The 19,010-nt window shown below is 41.1% G+C and overlaps 2 protein-coding genes across 7 annotated transcripts; one reads left to right on the top strand and one right to left on the bottom strand.

Annotated features, from left to right (window-relative positions):
• Positions 1-628: 628 nt before the first annotated feature.
• rgs11 (regulator of G protein signaling 11) lies at positions 629-11,470 on the bottom strand. 4 transcript variants are annotated; one of them, XM_008433144.2, is made up of 17 exons: positions 11,335-11,469; positions 10,968-11,064; positions 10,782-10,832; positions 8,361-8,467; positions 8,073-8,124; positions 7,910-7,968; positions 7,691-7,767; positions 7,530-7,611; positions 5,697-5,765; positions 5,448-5,471; positions 5,302-5,363; positions 4,876-4,989; positions 3,519-3,634; positions 2,883-2,970; positions 1,897-2,035; positions 1,722-1,804; positions 629-1,131 (listed from the first exon to the last, which is right to left on the bottom strand). In XM_008433144.2, exons 1-17 carry the CDS (start codon positions 11,395-11,397, stop codon positions 1,011-1,013), a joined length of 1,404 nt encoding a protein of 467 aa, XP_008431366.1. In that variant the 5' UTR covers positions 11,398-11,469; the 3' UTR covers positions 629-1,010. The 4 variants fall into 4 exon arrangements, with proteins under 4 accessions (XP_008431366.1, XP_017165551.1, XP_017165552.1 ...); XM_017310062.1 differs by lacking the exon at positions 4,876-4,989 and having other exon boundaries at positions 11,335-11,470; XM_017310063.1 differs by lacking the exons at positions 10,782-10,832; positions 10,968-11,064 and having other exon boundaries at positions 11,335-11,450.
• On the top strand, positions 1,188-18,015 carry ints15 (integrator complex subunit 15). Of its 3 annotated transcripts, XM_017310065.1 has the most exons (10): positions 1,188-1,204; positions 1,708-1,795; positions 3,538-3,680; positions 13,571-13,771; positions 13,862-14,083; positions 14,542-14,707; positions 14,800-15,074; positions 15,870-16,107; positions 17,128-17,167; positions 17,661-18,015. In XM_017310065.1, exons 4-10 carry the CDS (start codon positions 13,577-13,579, stop codon positions 17,875-17,877), a joined length of 1,353 nt encoding a protein of 450 aa, XP_017165554.1. In that variant the 5' UTR covers positions 1,188-1,204; positions 1,708-1,795; positions 3,538-3,680; positions 13,571-13,576; the 3' UTR covers positions 17,878-18,015. The 3 variants fall into 3 exon arrangements, with proteins under 3 accessions (XP_017165554.1, XP_008431364.1, XP_008431365.1); XM_008433142.2 differs by lacking the exons at positions 1,188-1,204; positions 1,708-1,795; positions 3,538-3,680 and adding an exon at positions 12,128-12,243; XM_008433143.2 differs by lacking the exons at positions 1,188-1,204; positions 1,708-1,795; positions 3,538-3,680 and adding an exon at positions 12,143-12,166.
• The last annotated feature ends 995 nt before the right edge of the window (positions 18,016-19,010 follow it).

The following is a 19,010-nucleotide window of genomic DNA, read 5'->3' as shown; positions in this document are numbered from 1 at the left end:
ATTGGACAGATAAGCTGAAAAAATCTGTTTCCTACACCTCCTGCCAGAGCTACCAAACAAACCCACCGCTCCTGACTCAAAACAACCAATCAGAGCCAGGAGGCGGGTGTTGGTGCTGTCAATCATCCTTGTGAGGCTGCTAAATGTGCTAAAGACTGAGAAACAGGAAAACAGTTTATCCACCGTCATCGCTAACTGTGCTAACTAGCCTAGCATTCATTAAGCCGTAGGTTAACTATGATTACCAGCATTATTTATGTCTGTTTAATTCCAAAATAATCAGATAGACTCGTTTCAAATTCAAAAGCTTACGTAAACAGATGGCGATGTCATCGTTTTGCAGGCTTCTGATAGGGTAAACCAGGTGAATTGAATGGAGGCGCACGTCTTCATGACGCGTTGCTTCTTTCTGTGACGTCGTAGCAAATCAGAAATCGGAAAGGAACTGTGGACCTTCAAAGGTCGGTTTGGGTTCCCAGGTGACTGAGCACGTGAGAGTGTACGCATATTCAACGTACCGCCATTACACGGAGATAACAGAAAATATAACAAAGCAAGAGAAAAGACGAATAACTCACGAATGGACATTCTAACCGCATGCAGAACTGATGGCAAACACAACGCCGACTGCTCTCGTGACTTTTTATTGGGATGAAAACGTGCTCGAGCAAGAGTTACAGCAATCACAATGGAGCGGCTCCAGCATGGGATGGACTGGACAGACAGACGGAAGGAAAATATCACCGAAAAGGCTAACAAAGATATGTCTACATATGTCGGAGGGAGAAACGGAACAGCTGGAATGAAGGACAATATCTAAAGCAAATGGGCACAGCGCTGTTTGAGTTTAGAAAGGATGCACAAAAGTTGCTGTGAACTGCGCATGCGCAGATGTTTCTGTTGCAGTAGCTCTGCCTCTTGCATGAAGAGAATTTAATCCATGGTTGGTTGCCGTGGTGAACGATGGAGACGATGGAGGCTGGAGTAATGTTCTGGGGGGAAACCCCGGATCAGAAGTGGGAGCCCGCTGCGGAGTTGGTACCTGCTCGGCCGTCTTCCTCCGCCGCCGGGGCGCCGGCCTGAGCCGGGGAGGGGCTGGAGTGCCGCTGGCGCCTCATGAAGGGGAACACGCTACGGGAGGCGAGAGGAGGACGGTTTGACTCACAGACAGGCGCGCGCACTCACTCAGAAACCGAGAAGAAATGTACGACGGCATGTTAGAGCCATTGTAGATGGGGAAAAAATAGGGTTACATTTCCGCCAAACAATAAAAAATGTAGTTTTTCTAGAAATTTTTCATCTTTTCAAATTGCAAAATTTCTGTCTTTTTTTTAGATATTAATGTCAAATTTTCTGTTTTCTCTAGCAAATCTCCCAGTATTTTCTAGAAAATATCTGAGATTAATCTAAACGTTTCTGAGTTCTTTTCTTGCTAATTTTCTGAAGTTAACTTCAAAATTTCATTTTTTAGGCAAATTTAATCTTTTAAAACTCAAATTTTTTAAAGTATTTTCTAGAAAATATCTTAGATTAATCTCAAAAAGACATCGTTTTTTATTCCAGAATTTTTTGACTTTTCAAACTGAGAAATGTACCTTTTTTTGTATACACTTCCTGAGCTTAATTTCAAAATTTCTGATTTTTCTGGTGGAAAATGTGCCCCCTCTTTTTTTTTCTGTCTACATGGCCCCTAATATGCCGTTGCAGAAATGAGACGTTACCTTTTCTTGGTCTCCTGGGGGACGACGGCTTTAGCCAGCATGTTTTTGTACAGGTCGGATTTCAGATACCTGGGGTAAGAGTCCTAGACACACGTTGTTAAAGAATGGGAACACAAAATACTTAATCAATAATCATCTTTTCCAAATGATTTGATAGGTGAAAACTGCTAAAAACCTTCTTCATGAGGAAGTAGATGTGCATCTGTGCGTCGTCCATGACGAAGCGATGCGGCCGTTTGATCCCCTCTAAGGTTTTGTCCATCGTCTTGCTGTCGATGTTGACCCAACGGGCCGCTCCAGGGGCCAGGAAGTTTCTAGATGACAACAAAAAAAAAAAAGTCAAATAAATAAAAGTCATGCTCCTGGATAGAGTTAAGAATCATGTGTACTGATCAACATTTTGTTTTGATTGTTCAAAATGGCCACCGTCATGAAAAGTGAATCTTTGCACCATTATAATCAATTAGATGAAAGTGTTTGGAGCATTATAATTAATATATATGTGTATATGATTAGAAATACCAATATTTTTTAACCCTGTGCCCTTTTTCTTGTGGACATTTTTCAAAACGGCCGTCATGGTTGTGATGGAGAATATATGTTTGTACCAAAATCTGTAGTAGTCATTGCCAGTGGTGGACACTGCGAACCAACAAGTCCGATTAATTCGCTAAACAAAAATCTCAGGTCCGCTAACACCGAAGCGCTAAACACATTAAAAAAATTAGCAGAAGCTAAGACGACTATCTCAGTCTGTGTCGCATCATCTTCATCTCCTCCCAGTCGATGACTGATGTAACCCTCACAAAAAGCAAAGTCCTTAGTTTCAGTTTTGGTGCCTGATTTTGTCTCATCACTTCAAAGTTATAGAGTCGGCGGCCATCTTAAAAAAAACAAAGAAAAAAGTCTGATGTTCTGAAATTCACGTGGCTACTGGGGAATTTGAAAAGAATACAACCTGAGGAGTGAGCATGCAAGTTTTTCTGCTTGTTTCCACAAACTGAAATATTTTTACTTTACTACTAAATACATTTGTATTTAAGACACTGTAAACATTCAACAGGTTTGTGTGTGTGTGTGTGTGTGTGTGTGTGTGTGTGTGTGTGTGTGTGTGTGTGTGTGTGTGTGTGTGTGTGTGTGTGTGCGTGCGCGCACACTCACTTGTAAACATCCTCCACTTTCTCTATGATCTTGGAACTTTCTCCGTGTCTAATTTCCTCACACTCCTGCCAGAAGTGCAGGTTCTCCGCTGAGAGTAACCACACAAGCGCACGCACACACACACACACACACACACACACACACACACACACACATACACATTGAGGAGCAGAAACAATGATGAAGGAAAGAACATATATTTATAGCATAAGAAGGTCTCTGAGGAAAATGCTAGCCTCTGGCAATATTTTATACGCCGTGTCTGCATGGATGAGCAAATCCTTTAAGTAGTTTTCCCCTCCAGTTTCCATTCGTATTCTTTCTATTCAGGATTTTTCTTCTACGGATGTTTTTCATCACAATTCTTTTTTTTTACCTATTGATTTTTTTTTTAAATTTGTCATCCTTTCAGTTAACTGGGTGTTGAAGTTATACCTATTTTCTTCCTCTGATAGCAATATCTTTCAGGAGGAAACTGACTGCTATTATGAATATAGATCAAACTTAAAGTAACATGTAGAGGATTTGACACATTAACTTCTATAAGAATCAGTATAAGTAGTACTTAAATGAAATTTTCATCAGACTGTCCCGGGTTTGCAGAGCTTCACCAGCGTTTCAGCTACCGATTCTCACCGCTGAACTCTTTCTCCAGGTACGTCATGAACTCCCGCCTCCCCATGGCGTCGGACAGCAGCTCCATGAAGCTGAAGCTCCAGCGCTCCACGCGAAGACGAGTGGGAACGGGCACTCTGCAGCAAACACACACGGGTCACGTCATCAGACGGTTCCTGTTTGGTCAGTACAACAGTTTTTTTTCTCCCCCCATTGTTGTCGCCTTCTGACAGAACATCAGGCAAACACACAGCAAAAGACGGTCCGACTGCAGGTCGGAGAAGTAAGATCATGAGACGATCAAACTGTTTGTAAAAGTGACTTTTGTCACTCAAAAGCTTCCTACCCTTCGATATTTGTTTTAAATATTCGTGTAACTGTGGAACATTCCACTATAACACATAAACTAATTAGTTGAGTGGTTTTTGGATCGCAGCATATTCAACGTGTCTGAATGACTCGGTCGACCTCCAGGCCTCAGTCCGACTCCTGCGAAGCCTCTCCATTAAAACTTGAGCAATTTTATAAATAAGAATTGGCAAGAATGTTAGAATGTAGATCAGGGGTGTCAAACTCCAGTCCTCGAGGGCCGGTGTCCTGCAACTTTTAGAAGTGCCTCTGCTGCACCACACCTGAATAGAATAATTAAGTCATTAGCAAGGCTCTGGAGAACTGAGGAGGTAATTAAGCCATTTGATTCAGGTGTTTTGTACCTGTGGCACATCTAAAAACTGCAGGACAGCGGCCCTTCAGGACTGGAGTTTGACACCCCTGATTGTAGATGTATCACTTTCTATAATCACTCTCTGTAGTTGCCTGCATCAATATTGGTTATTTAGTCCATCAGTTGGTTAGTACACTGAATAATTTCTACGCTCTGGTCATTCTTTGTCATCGCTGTAGATGTATCAATACCAGTTGGTTAGAAACCTCAAAATTCACAAAATTAAAAAAAAAAGCTTGTGCAATTAATCAAAGTTGAATTTATTTCAGGGGTTAGTAGGTATATGTCTACATATATAAGAGTTTCTCTGACAATGTTTTGGAGAAATTCAGCCAGCTGAGAAATCTGTGATGGAAACTAAAGATTGGAGTGACTGCATGGAAACCTTCCAACCCTTTCAGGAGGAGGGGGAGGGGGAGGAAGAGGAGGGGGAACAGCAGGAGGAGTTGTGACTATCCCACAGGAGAGGTGCAGAAAAGCTTATTAATTATAGGACCAACCGGACAGTTGTGGTGACATGAAGAACCGAAACATTTTAGATTCTTTTGTTCTGCAATTAGCTTAACCGTCACCAAAGTTCAACAAAAGCTAGCTTGGCTGCGTCTTTCTCGTAAAAGCGGTGAACTCCACCGGTATGATCGCGTCTCGTCTTACATTTCTGAGTTCATCGTCCAATATGCAATGTCATCAGAGATCCAGGGGTTACTGGGAAGGCAGCCCTGCATTATGGGATCGTGGTTCTGGTACTGCTCGCTGTACTTGACAAAGCTGCACAGATGCAAAGGCATGCCACACACACACAAAAGCACACGTACACACACACACAGATTTATTGTATTAGTGCAGCAGAACGCAGCAGTTAATGGCCACTAATTCCAACTTGCCCCAGGAAGGCTCCATTAACTGCTCTTACAGAGGGAGCAGTAAGCTTAGTGGGTGGAGGAATTTGGTTCAAGCAATAGCGTGTCCATTAGATCTTATGTGCATAAGGCACACATGTGAACGTGTGCGCCTTATGCACATAAGATCTAATGGACACATGAGAACGTGCGTGGAGACCTTCATCGAACCGACACGTACCCTTCGAGGCAGATGGAGGACTTTACTCGGTTTCTTCCGAGAGCTCGTCTGGACGTTTCAATCTGTTGAGGATGAAGAGAGACGTGATAAACGCAAACACAGACAAACAGACAGACACGTCTGAGCTGCAGCGACACGTTATTTACCTCGCTTTTGTAGTAGTCGCTGTTCTAATTCTGGAAGACAGTGAGACGGCATCGTCAACTTATGGCTGTGCACTGACTTGATTTGCAGGTAGATGTAACAGCTGTCAATGATTCAAGCACTTACTTTGACGTAACCCGAGCAGCAAGAAAAACAACAACAAAAAAGGAAAGCAGCGACAGAGTTAGAGAGAGAGGGCAATGCTAATGCAATAAACTGATTGAAATGGGGGAGAAGATGAGGTTTCCGACCAGAGGGACTCGTGTGCTGAAGTTGTTTGGTCGCTCCAGACCCCAGTCCAACATGTTCTGCACCCCGGGCTAAGAAAAATAATAACAAAAAACATTATAACTAAGGATTAAACCTTTATAACGAATAAATGTATATATACTGCTCAAAAAAATAAAGGGAACACTTAAGTGTTCACTTAAGTGTTTAAGTGTTCCCTTTATTTTTTTGAGCAGTGTATATATTTTTACGTATTTGCTGAAACCGTCGTGACAGTATGGTATGAGATAATCTGTGAAAAGATTGATCTCCTCTGCTTTCCTCTTTCTTCAGCCACTACTGCAGTCTGAAGAAATGCACCCACCAAAGACAACCAATCAGAGCCAGGAGGCGGGTCTTGGCACTGTCAGTCATGCTCGTGTACTCCGCTCAGTGTGCGAATGGTGGAGAAGCATATTGCCAGTACAGGAAAAAAAATGCTTATCTGCTGCCATGCTAACTAGCCGTAGCATTCACAACAGGCCATGCTAGCAGCAGCATAGTATGCCCCCCTCAGTATGATGCCATACTGTCGCAACATAGCAGCAGTTTCAACAAATATGTAAAAAAAATTTTTTTATAAAAGTTACATAATGCTGCTTTAAATGTGTACAATTAGACATATAATAAAGCATTTTGGGTCGGCTGTGTGTTTGTACAGATATGTGTTGCGCTGATAGGACAAGTTTGAACCTTTCTGTTGTTTTCCACGCCACCAACTCTTTCTTCAATTCCAAAGTTTTTTTTCTCTTCCCTGAGCCCTCTTCCTTAATTCATAAGGTCTACCAACATGGAGTCCCCATGCAAACCCTGCTGCACCTCACAGCTGTCTCCTTCGTGTCTTTCCTCCACTGTTTTTTTTTTTTTTCCCCTTCTTCTGCATGTGTTTGTGTGAGGATAAAGGAAGGTTTATGTGCTGAAGAAGTGGGCTCGAGATTTTCTTATTTCCTTCCACCCCGCAACACTGTGTCTGTGCTTTTGTCAGCTCTGGCTTTTAACAGGCAGTCTGAATATTGCATGCGGTGAGACGCACGCTGGGAACTGTGGATGAGCATTAGTGCGACCTCTGATTGTGCGGTCGTTAGCAGTTTTTCAATAGCTACTGTTGTAGCTTAAAAAAAAACAAAAAAACATTAGTGAATCAGATAGTTACTGCAGAATAATTGGATTTTAAAAACACAAATCATAATAATATAGCTTTGCATGGTATAATATAGCATAGCATTTCATGACATAGCATAGAATGGTTATTATAGAGCATAGCTTGCTGTAATATAGCATAGCATATCATGGCATAACATGGCATGGGATAATGTAGCATAGCATGATGTAATATAATATAGCATATCAAGACATAGCATAGCACAGTGTAATATAGCACAGTGTGACATAGCACAGAAATTAAAGGGCTCTGCAGCCTGGAACGGAGCTAATTTCAGCATGTTTTCAATGTTTTTTCTTTAAAGATCTACACGGATATTTCTACAGCAAAAAAAATAGCACAAAGAATCCATTAGGCTACAAATCACGCACTTGCCCATTTTCTTCCCACAAGTACGGAATGCTCCATTCCAGAAACCTCTCTGTCTCTTTCTGAAAAGTACAATATTTTTTTCTTTGTTCCAAAAACCTAAATACAGAAATCAACTCTTGTCTCTGTCATCATAAATCGGTCAAGCTTCCCAGAGCAGGTTTGTATGAAGCTTCATGGGTTAATCATGATGTCTATTTCTAAAGGGAACTATAAATTTTACTGCTTTAAACATATTTTATTAGTATAGAATAGAAGGGAATTATTGGTGTAATGGTGAGACTACCGGCGGCCTGTTGATGAGCCAGTACGCCTGCTCCTGACATTCCAGGACAATTCGGTCGGCCTTCCTCCTCTGTTTGGAGGCCCTATAAACAGAAATCACAGCAGAAGTTGGTATGCATGTTTAATGGCGCGTGGGAGCGGCGCGGCTGCGTGTAAGTGTACCTCAGTTGCTCTCTGGCTTGCATCACCACAAAGTCCCAGGTGTGGTTGATCCGCTTGTGCAACAGACTGTACCTCTCCTAAAAAGGCATGAGGGTTGGGTGGGGGGAAACGGACGGAAAAGGAGTGATGACACAAGCAAAGTCATTCCTACATAATTCATCACACACACTCATTCTCTGCTTCTCTAGGATACACACGCACACGGCCAGACCTGCCTACCTTTTCATATTCCACCAGTTCTCCTTGTTTTCTGATGTTCTTTTTAGCCAAGTAGATTGCTGTGGACGTAAAAGCAAAGAGAAATATAAAAGAGAGAAGGTTAGTGCCAATTCTGTCTTTTTCTTCCTTCAGACGTTTAAAAACATTTTACAGATTTTCCTACCGTAGTCCAGCTCTGAGGCGGGCCAGCGGGTACTTGTCCAGAAATAAGGAGTCTGGGAAAACACACAGCAATTTTTTTTTTTAAACTGATATCGTTCTTCACACTGACAATAAAGAAAGAGAAACGGATGGATGAGGGATTACTTTAGGAACTTGACTGATGGAGAGAGAGTGAAAATCGGAGATAAGATACTATCAGAGTTAAAGTGGCAGTGTAGCTAAAGTTAGGCGTAAGGAAGACATTTTTCTTTTCTTGCTGTGGATACAAACATGCAGCTGATGGTCTGACCTGGAAGCGGTAGGGCGACTCGTCGGGTCGTAACACCAGGCAGCGGGGCTCTTTGAGAGGGTAGATGTATCCGTATTTGACCAGCATCTCGCCAAGATGCAGGGCCTCTGATTAACAAAGAAAAAGAAGAAGACGAGAATATGCATTAGGAAGTGTAATATTAAGAAAACATATTCATGATTTTTGGCAGTTTTTCTACAAAGACAATCTGAATAGCATTTCATTCACTTGTATTTAGTCCCACTGACAATGGCGCCTCCCCAGAAAATTTTTCATAGGAGTTTCCAGACCGGGCTGGTAAAAAGTTTAGATCTGGACTTTGACTAGACCATATTGCTGTGATCTAAATCATTCAGTTGCCATCCCAGCAGTATATTTAGGCTCACTGTCCTCCTGGAAGCAAACCTCCGCCCTGCTCTCAGGTCTTATTTTCAGAATTGCCCTGTTATTAGCAGCTTCCTGTCTCTGCTGAAAAAGAAATCACCATGGCGATGGTGTGTTAAGGATGATATCAGTTTTCTGAGACCACAGTTTTCTGTAGTCTCATCTGACCGGAACACATTGTTAGCAAACGTTGTATGCCTCTTTTTCAACATCCTTATAGCATGATGCTGCCACCACCATGTTTCACCACAAGGTTGGTGTATATCAGGTAATATGCTGTTAGTTTTCTACCAGATTAAACTGGAGTACTTAATTTCCACTATCACCACTTGCTTGTTCAGAAGAAGGCTATAATAGGTTGGTGGAAAGTAATGGCCGTCCTCTTTATGAACCTCTGACTGAAAAACAGATTGTCTTCAGTCAGAGGCTTCCTCAAATTTGTTGTAACATAGACTGCTACAGGAGATGTATCCTTCCCACAGACATCGCCATCTATAACTACTGTTTAATCAATCAATCAAATTTTATTTGTATAGCACATTTCAGCAGCAAGGCATTTCAAAGTGCTTTACATAATTAAAATAAAAACGGCATGTGACATTAAATAAACAGTGAGAAAGAGATTTAAAAAAATAAAAAAAACATTAAAACCCGCACCCCTTTAGGACTTCAGTTAAACGTCTTTTAACTGGGATTCTAACCCTCAGGGCCTTTAGTCAAAAACACCGTTTGACAAGGACTCCAACCTCTAGGTTTTTAGTTGAAACGCCGTCAACTGGGACTCTAAACCCAGTAGAACTTTAGTTAAACGTCGTTTAACTGGGACGTTTTCCGGGGGGCTTTACATCATTAAAACGTAGAAAAGAAATAAAAAGAAATTAAAAACATAAAAACATGGAAGACATCAAAACCTGCACTCTAACCCTAATTTAGCCAAAAGCAACTCTAAACAAGTGGGTTTTAAGTTGAGATTTAAAGGCACCCAGTGTTTCAGCTGTTTTACAGTTTTCTGGAAGTTTGTTCCAAATCTGTGATGCATAGAAACTGAATGCTGCTTCTCCTCGTTTGGTTCTGGGGATGCAGAGCAGACCAGAACCAGAAGATCTGAGGGGTCTAGACGGTTGGTACAACAATAACAGATCTTTAAGGTATTGTGGTGCTAAACCGTTCAGTGATTTATACACTAGCAACAGTATTTTAAAGTCTATTCTCTGAGCTACAGGGAGCCAGTGTAGGGACTTTAAAACTGGTGTTATATTTAATTTAATTGTTTAATTGAACGAGCCACAACAACATTTAAATTTCCCTTTGGGATCAATAATCTATTTGTGAATTTTGAATTGAATTCAAATCATGTACTGAATTCGACTGCACTGAATTATACAAATAATATCAAATGAGAATTCGATTAAATCCATTTAAATCAGACTATGTGATTTAATTGATCTGAAAGAGGAATTTTGCATTGAAAAACAAAAATCTTTGAGTACTTTCATTCTGCCCCCTATATAAGATGCCACCCTGGGTGATTGCCCATGTCACCCATATCAGAAACAGTCACTGGTTCTGTGTAAAAATTGGATCGGTTTGGTGTTTAGAAGATAGTAGTTATGAATTGGCACTATATTAATAAACTAAATTGAGCCAAATTCAAGTTTTAGGGACCTATTTTTTTGAGTGACACTTTATTACCTTCATTCACACTCTTAAGTCCATACAGGGTGAAAAAGGAACAGTGTACACCTTTTTTTTCCAACCTTCAAATTAGTTCAGGCATGGTAATATCCCCTGAGGACCTCCACCACGAGAGAACACTAATCAAACGCACATCATCAAGCGACTTAATCAAACTCCGGCCCAGCCGGGCTCACTCTATTCTTGTTTACTGGAAACTGCCACCCCTGGATTCTGGATCACACACGCACACGAATCACATCTACCTCGTCTCATCTTGAGAGCAAACACCATATCCTGGCAACTCTCCTATGACACACAACAAGCTATAGTCACACACCTTTTATTACCCAGAGCACTCACCCTCCTCACAGATGTGGTATTTCTGAATCAGCCAGGTAATTATATCGTGGCCTGTAAAATTAAAAACATGAAAATGTAATTTAAAGAGTGTAATTTCTGATATCCTAGAAGGTCTGAAATCCCTTTTTTTTTTGTTGTCATATTTTGGTTGTTGGCAGACAATAAAAGTGTGTTTTCACAACACACCTGTCATGGCGTGTGGGATGACAGTGATGAGGAGTCTCTGATTTCTCATCTTCATGCCCATGTCAGGGTCCTGCATGGCCACGAGCACTTTCTCCATCTATCGAATGGGGGCACGCGCGCACGAAACGCAGAAAAGACTCGCATTAAACGCGCTCATCAATAAGTTAGAAGTTCAGAAACAAAACACAACCACGCTCAGTCATGTTTTGATATATTCATTTTCTATTGTGAGGCAATAGAAAATACCTCACAATAGAAGGCATGTTGGGTTATCTCGGTTCGCTCCTGTTGTACAGTAGAATATTTTATCTATAAATATATATATACATATATAAAAACAACAGCTAGCGGATTTGAAAAGCGTTACCTTCCGAAAGCATGACATTTGCTCCGGCTGCAGCCCTCCTTTAGCCAAGGTGTTAATTGTCATCTTGCGGGATGCTAGAGATCACCCGGCGGGACGGTGAAGTACAAAACACCAAAGTGCTGTCGGGAGCGCGCGGCAGCGACTGTGCACCCTTTTTTCTCCTGCAGGCGCGTTTCCGTGAATACCGTGGGCGCGCTCGTGTATATATAATGAAAAACCAAAGATTTGTCGTTGAATTCGTGTATATATTCTGTTACTTAGTGCAATAAAAACGTTTTTTTTATGTTGTATTTTTTGTGTAGCACACAATAAAGCAAATTACCATGTTAAAAGTTTATTTTGGGTTTTAAAAAAAATGCAGTAATTACTCCGTGTTTTTCCTATCTAAACGAATAAACTAGTCACATCTGATTTATTTTTCGATTTTTTATTATTTTGATTTTATTTTGATGAAATGTTTAAAGCTAAACATAAATAAAATGCATATTGTGCAGGATAATTTAAAAGTCAAATTGGTGAAACTTTGCGTTAAAAACAATTGAAAGACTCTTAAAAATTCAACTTAAAGTTATTGTGGAAAATAAAGATTTTATTTCTTTGTTTATGTTTTGTGTAGTTTTTCATTTTATATTTTAACACTAACAATATTAAAATTTATTTTAAGTTGTTTATTTATAATTCTTAATTAACTAATGTTATTTTTCATTATATTGTATTATATTCATCAATATATTTTAATATTATATCATATTTGCTCTGACAATACTGGTAATTTTTATACCAAGCAGGCTTCCGTAGGAGGAGGAAGTGGTTCATTCTCTCCATTAGTGAGGTCTATTTTTAATTTATTCTTTTATTTATTTTTACTCCACTTAGCATTTTTCTGCTGAATTTAGAGTCTTCGAAGAGGTAAAAGCTTGCAACGTGTCTATTTGTCTTCTAGGAAAAGCTAGCGTGTGTGAGTTTCGGTCGCGAAGCTGAAAAATAGCCGCTAGTGGTTGCCTTGCTAACAGTTAGCATAGCAGAATGGACAGGGACCGGGATGAGTTGCAGATATACGTAAAATCCTGACTCTGTGGACTTTCAGTGGGCATTGGTCACTCTAAAACCCGACATTAAAATGAGTACTTTGTTTTCATCTATTTAGTTTCTGTTGTTTGCGTCGTAATTTGTCCATTTCTTTACAAAAAAAAGCTTATCGCATTGTTGTATTACTAATCTATGTTGCTTTTACTTTTGACTGACTTAGCAAAGTGAACTTTGCATTATCATTGCGTCTCGTGCAGAATTTCAAACTAACCAGGTATATTTAACAAGGAACACAGTCCGCACGTGGACAGCATCTAATGGTTGTTATGGAGACTTGTTGACCCCAAGATGCCATTTTTAGCTGCAGTGTTTCTACCTCCCTTATCATTCTGCTCACTTCCACTGTGGGACGTTAACTATCATCCAGCCTGGTTCTAAATAGCCAAAATAAATTAGCCTTTGATTTACATCATATTTGACTTGCATCATATTTATACCCCCAGGGACCAGGAAGTCATTGGTTACTAATTACTTTAGTTGCCAAAAATCAGTGCAATCATATGTCCATTCAGTGGGATATTTATATAAACAGTAAGTCTGATCATGCTTTTCATATATGACCTTGAACAAAAGAACTGGTTTTCAGGTTTGTATTTAATTTACATTTTATTTTATCTGTAGATACTTTATGAATGTACAGTTGTTTAAAATTGCTTTTACTCCATATTATATGGAGTAAATGTGGAGTAAAATGAATTTTATATTCAGTGGTGTAAATTTTGTTACTGTACTGCTGTACCAAGTGAATCTCCCCACTGTGGGATTAATAAGACTTATGTTGTTTTAAAACTCATAATTTTACATAAAACCAGTAAAAAAAAAAAGATCCAGAAAATTGAGTTTAATAACAAATATGTTTAATACTGCCTTAAGCATATTATACATTATTGCATTTATTTTGCATTAATTTTTTTAATATAAAGAAATAAAAATGGGTATAATAGGCACTTTAATCTAACAAACGAGCCTCATTGGAACACAAATAATTTACCTAAAGTGACTGTAGATCCATTTCTCCAGAAGAAATTTACTTTAAAGCTGTTGGCGCGTCATTCCCTAGGGGGCTAACTGTTTATTCTCCACATCTGCACAGTAAAGACTAAAGAAATATTCAGACATTAAACGTGTGTGTGTGTTCCACTGTCAGGTTGCGATGGGTGACATCCGTCAGTCATTGCTGCCTCGGGACGTGCTGAGCGCCGCCAAGGAGCTGCTCTACCACCTGGACATCTACATCTGCAACATGGTGCAGTCGGGCAGGCAGCCCCCTCAGGTCGACTCCAAAACCCTGGATCTGATCGAGGAGTTCATCCTGCACACGCCCAAGGACAGAAACGCACCTGTCAGGGTAAGCCCTTCCCCCCAAAAGGTCCTGTAGAGTAAATACTCAACAGCATCAAATTGTAAACACCAATTTTTTTTTTTCTTTTTCCAACAGAGGATGAGTGCTCTGCAGGAGCTGCAGCTCCTGGAGATCATGTGCAGCTGTTTCCAGGAACAGAGTCGGGACACGGTGCGCCAGCTCATGTTCTCCGCCCTCTTCAATCTCCAAGGAAACCAGGCGGACGAGAGTCGGATGGCGCTGCTGAGCAAACTGGTCTCCATGGCAGTCGCTGTGGGCAGGGTTCCCATTCTGGAATGTGCTGCCACCTGGCTACAGGTGAGGAGTCCACGTCGGACTGGAGTGATTAATCGGATCGATCGTGATGAGTCTCGAGGAGATTTAGGTAGAACAGATTTACTTACTTACTTATTATCTTAAATACAAAACGTATATATTTTTCGTACAGCATTGCCTTAATTACTGCTCTCAATAAGTTGTTCTTTCATCTAATTGCCTTTGTTGAGCCCTTAAATGCTAATGATTAATTGATTAGTAAAATAGTTGACGACTACTTCAATAATCGATTAATCCGATTAATCGTTTCAGCAGTATTGTGACAAAGAAGCAAAGTAATTTACATTGTTGCTTATTTTTACAAATAAAAATCAGAATAGAGTGGTATGCTTTTATTTCTGGCCCCCTCTAATCTGTTGCCCCTGAATAAAACTCTTAAGACTCTGTCACGTGGAGTGTGAAACTGTTCATGTTCTGCCTGCCTGTGGTTGTGCCCACAGAGGACCCATCGTGTGTACTGCGTCCGCCTGGCGCAGGTGCTGGTGGATGACTACTGCAGCATGGTACCGGGATCTGGACCCACCCTTCACAACATCCACAGCGCCAGCCCTCGCTTCTGCTGCCAGTTCATCACAGCCGTCACCACTCTGTACGACCTTACCTCAGGTACGTCAGGATCACGCAGAAATCAAATCCTCCGCGTTCCAGCGGAACACCTAGCAACCTCGGCAACACGTCTTGTTTTTTCATTTTTCCAGACGAGCTCACGCCTCCGATGGAGCTCCTCCAGATGATCGTGTCGTGGATCCAAGACGACCCCCGGCTGGTCCTGATCACCTTCCTGAACTCGCCCCTGTCCGGCAGCCAGCCAATCAGCTCTCTGGACGTGACGCCGCTTGGGGGGTTGATACGCTGGTGCATCAAAGCGCCGCTGGCATACAGGCGGGACAAGAAGCAGACGAACAACGGGAGCTCTGACGGCGAGCCGGACGCGGCGCGCCTCTTCTCTGCTCTACATCTAAGTGTTCTTCAGGTGTGTGTGCGTGTGTGTGCATGTGCTAGTTAAACATTAAATATATGTTGCAACATGACGTCACACGCACAAGATCCCTCCTGCCGGCTGCCTGCAGTAGGGCAACAAAACCACTAGCTGACGATAACTTCCACTGGTCTTAGCTGTCAAGTCGTCAACACAATGTGCTGAATCTTAAAAGTCAACACTATGACAGCCAGATAACAAGATCCAAGGGTATCACATCTCACAGGTCAGTGAAAAGTTTTAATAAAAAAAACAAAGGAGAAGGAAGTAAGTCACCTATACTAGCTTGACTTTGACAACCTTAACATGTCGGTGTGCTGCAGAATTTGGGGTGTTTCGGTTGAGTTAAAATAAAAAGGCGACCCACACATCAACTCTGACAGGTTGTCAGCGGAGCAGGTGTTTAAATTAGATAATCAACCACCACTGTGTTCAGAGCTCAGACGATTGTTTATTAATTATTGTAAAATAAACATCAAACTTGAAGACATAAAACTGTAACGGACCAAATGTTCTGTTCTTTGTGTAAGAAATGTTTGCGTGTTTTATGGTGTTAGATCCTGATATGCTCATGGAGCTGTTGTCAGTTGGTTGCTACGGCAATGAATCGTTGTATAGTGTAGCCGATACGAGTGGTTTTGAGTTGTTCTTCAATGATTTTTTTGTATTATTTTTCCCTTTGCCCTTCAGAGTTGTGCACATGTGCGAAATTTCTGCATCTATACATTCAGTCCAAACAGTGACGACCACCAAACAGTTTTTTTTCTCTCCATTTTCTCCCTAATGTAGGTGTTCATGCTTTTACCCAACATACTCAACGAGAAGGGGCTCTTCGGTCGCCTAGCGCTGCTTCAGATGGAGTCGGTGGCCGCCCTGGCTTCCGATCTCTCTCGCCTCCTGGACCAGGCCGACAAACACACACACGCAGCCACCAGCGACACACACGCTGCGTCCCAGCTGGCCCTGGACCGGCTGGCCCAGGCTCTGCAGGTGGCGATGGCCAGCGGAGCGCTGCTCTGCTCCAGAGGTACGAGATGGAGTCTGGGGAAGCCACTACTGCTTTAGGTCAAATCAATGGATAATCTTAATGTTTTGTCTATAAAATACATTCAAAAACTGTCTTTGATTCACCATTCAGGTGAAATAGCCAATAACATTCAGCTGTACCTGAAGTTGCTACCTTAGGTACGACCGAACTAGTAACTTTTCTTTTGGGGAAACACTAAAAAAATAAAAAAGGTAAAATTACGAAAATAAACTTATACTAGAAAAAAGTCATAATTTTAAGAGAATAAAGTCGCACAAGATTAATGAGAATAAATTCTTAATGCGACTTTATTGTCGTAATATTGACTATTCTCGAAATATGACTTTGTTCTCATGTTATTGACTTTATTATCATAATTTTTCCATTTTATTCTCAATATCACGACTTTATTCTTGTAATATTGACTTTATTCTCATCTTATTATGACTTTTTTCTTGTACTACTATGACATTATTTTTATATTATAATTGTATTCTGGTAATACTACCAGATAATTCTCATATTATTTCTAATTTATTCTTGTAATTTTATGGCTTTGTTTTCATAATATTACGACTTTATTTAATTCTTTGACTTTATTGTTGTAATATTGTGACTTTATTCATGTTCAAGTTTATTTTCATAATTTAATTTTTCGCAACATGGCCTACTTTGTTGTACTTTTCTAACTAGGGTTCAAACCAGCCCAAAGAAGTATTACTGAAGTAGAACTACATCTTTAGTAGTACGGGGTCTAAACACAATGTCCAACAATGAAAGAAAACTTTCTCGCCGTAAAATGAAGTCCATAACCTGACAAAAATGTTAAAGTGGAGATTATAGTGAGGTGATCCAGACAGCAGTCAGAACCAATGCAATACATTTTCTAAGAATTTCTGTTTTTTGGTATACAGAATTCAAGTTTGGAGTCATTGAATTAAATCTTTTTGTTCATCTGAGACTTTGGTGTTTACATCAAATGATGGTAAGTTTTTAAGAGATGCGTTTTTGTCTTCACAGAGGACCTGAGAGCCATCTGTTCACGGCTCCCTCACAACAAGTAAGGCATTTTCTCTCTGTTTTTTAATGCAAAATTAGATTTAGATCTTGATTTGAACTAGGCCATTTTAACGCTTTCATATGTTTTCATGGCAACTCTGACTCTGTTACATTGTCCTGAATCTCCGCCCCAGTTTAAAGTTTTTAGTTGTTGTTTTTTTTGTTTATGTTTACCAAAGTAAATTGACATTGGTCAAAATCAGAATCAGCTGGTAAGATTTTTTGAAGATTAGCTGTTGGCCAGAAAACTGCTTTCAATGCACCCCTATTTTATACCCTTGCTAGCTAGCTAGTGAGTTAGCTTTTTTTGGGTCTATCATGGGTAAGAGAAAATCTTATCGCCAGTTGGCTGAACGAAGTTTCTACATTTCTGCGGAGATGCAGGTGTTGCTTCATAATGGTGTTAAATATGACTTGGTTATCTCTAATCTTAAAACCTGCTTGAACCAAGACGTGTCCGTTTTTTTTCCCCCCTCTGTCTTTCCCCTCTCCAGTCTGCTCCAGTTGGTTCTGTCCGGCCCGGTGATGTACTACAACAACATCCACACCCCTCCGCTGACCTACAGCCCCCATGCCGCTCACTCTCCCATCCCCACGCTGCCGCCTCACGCACCCCACACGCCTCTGGCCGCCCACCCGGCCCCTCACGCCCAGTACCCCGCTCAGCCCTTCATGACGGGGATGCCGTTCCCCTTCCGACCCGGCCACTAAGCAAAAGAAAACACAGACTGCCGCTCCGTGACTGCAGACGTGAGGGATATGACGAGTGTTTGAAGGACTGTTTGAATTTATGAGCGCTTGTGAATGTTTTACAGTGTATCCGCATTGAATAAATTTTTTTTTACTTTACATGTGGAGTAGTTCTTGACTTCTACCACTTGTGGTCGCTGTTGCAGCTACAAACGCACGTGGTCAAAGAAATGAGGCTTAAATTTCTAATCTTTACAAGTTAGTTAAACCGACATGGCTTTTAATTACTCTTTCTGTTCGGGATTTCTAAAGCTGTATGGCATTAAAACATTTGCCAAAAAAAAGTGTTGTGTAAACTCAACTGACAACAGTATTCTTGAGAAATTTACTCAGGAAAAGCAAGTGGGGCAATAATGAGGAAATTCTGTCATGATGTGACTTGTATGGTTTAGAATATTTACTACACACAGAACGTTAAGAAACATCTGAAGGTGGACTGTTCAGCTCTTTCCCACACTCAGCGGGGTTTCATTGCGTAACTATGAGGTGTCACTATCTTCTAGCATGCAGGAGTTGAGCCCTGTTTTCATACAGATAGGATATCATCCAACAGCCTTAGCACCCCCCCCTCCCCCCTTAGCCCCCCACCTTCACCCTCACTGCTCTCATTTAAGATGAAAATTGCATCATCTCCCCATCGCAGCTGCTTTCCACTTTCTCATTTCAATACAATTCAAAGATTTAGGGGAATTTCGACCTGTTGATGTGGACTAACTCTCACAATTTTCCTTTGTCTTCACTTCCTTTAAGTGGAAAAAGAGGAACTATAAACATGAAATACTTTAGCCATGATTAGGACGTTTGCTCTTCCTTTTCACAGATGGACTGCCTGGGCAACCGTCCAGTAATAATTACTTAAGCGCATCCCGGATCGTCTATGCAAACACCGATCCTCTGCGTTTCACCTCGACGAGGTCCCACCTCAAAGCAAATCCAGCTGCGGTTTTGCTGCGATGTTGGGGAGATTGGGCCACCTGCTGGGTTTCCTCCCTGCAGAGTGGGTGGGGCGGTGATAAGAATATCCTTTTCTTGGAAAGAGATGCGCAGCTGTCGGGGCGGTTGAGGTGCCTGATAAAGACGCAATTCGAGTGAAA

The sequence above is a fragment of the Poecilia reticulata genome, linkage group LG17 (genome assembly GCF_000633615.1).
Source record: "Poecilia reticulata strain Guanapo linkage group LG17, Guppy_female_1.0+MT, whole genome shotgun sequence".
In the NCBI taxonomy this organism is placed as follows: Eukaryota; Metazoa; Chordata; class Actinopteri; order Cyprinodontiformes; family Poeciliidae; genus Poecilia; species Poecilia reticulata.
The sequence above is the reverse complement of the archived record's forward strand: the minus strand, read 5'-3'. Positions and strand labels throughout refer to the sequence as shown.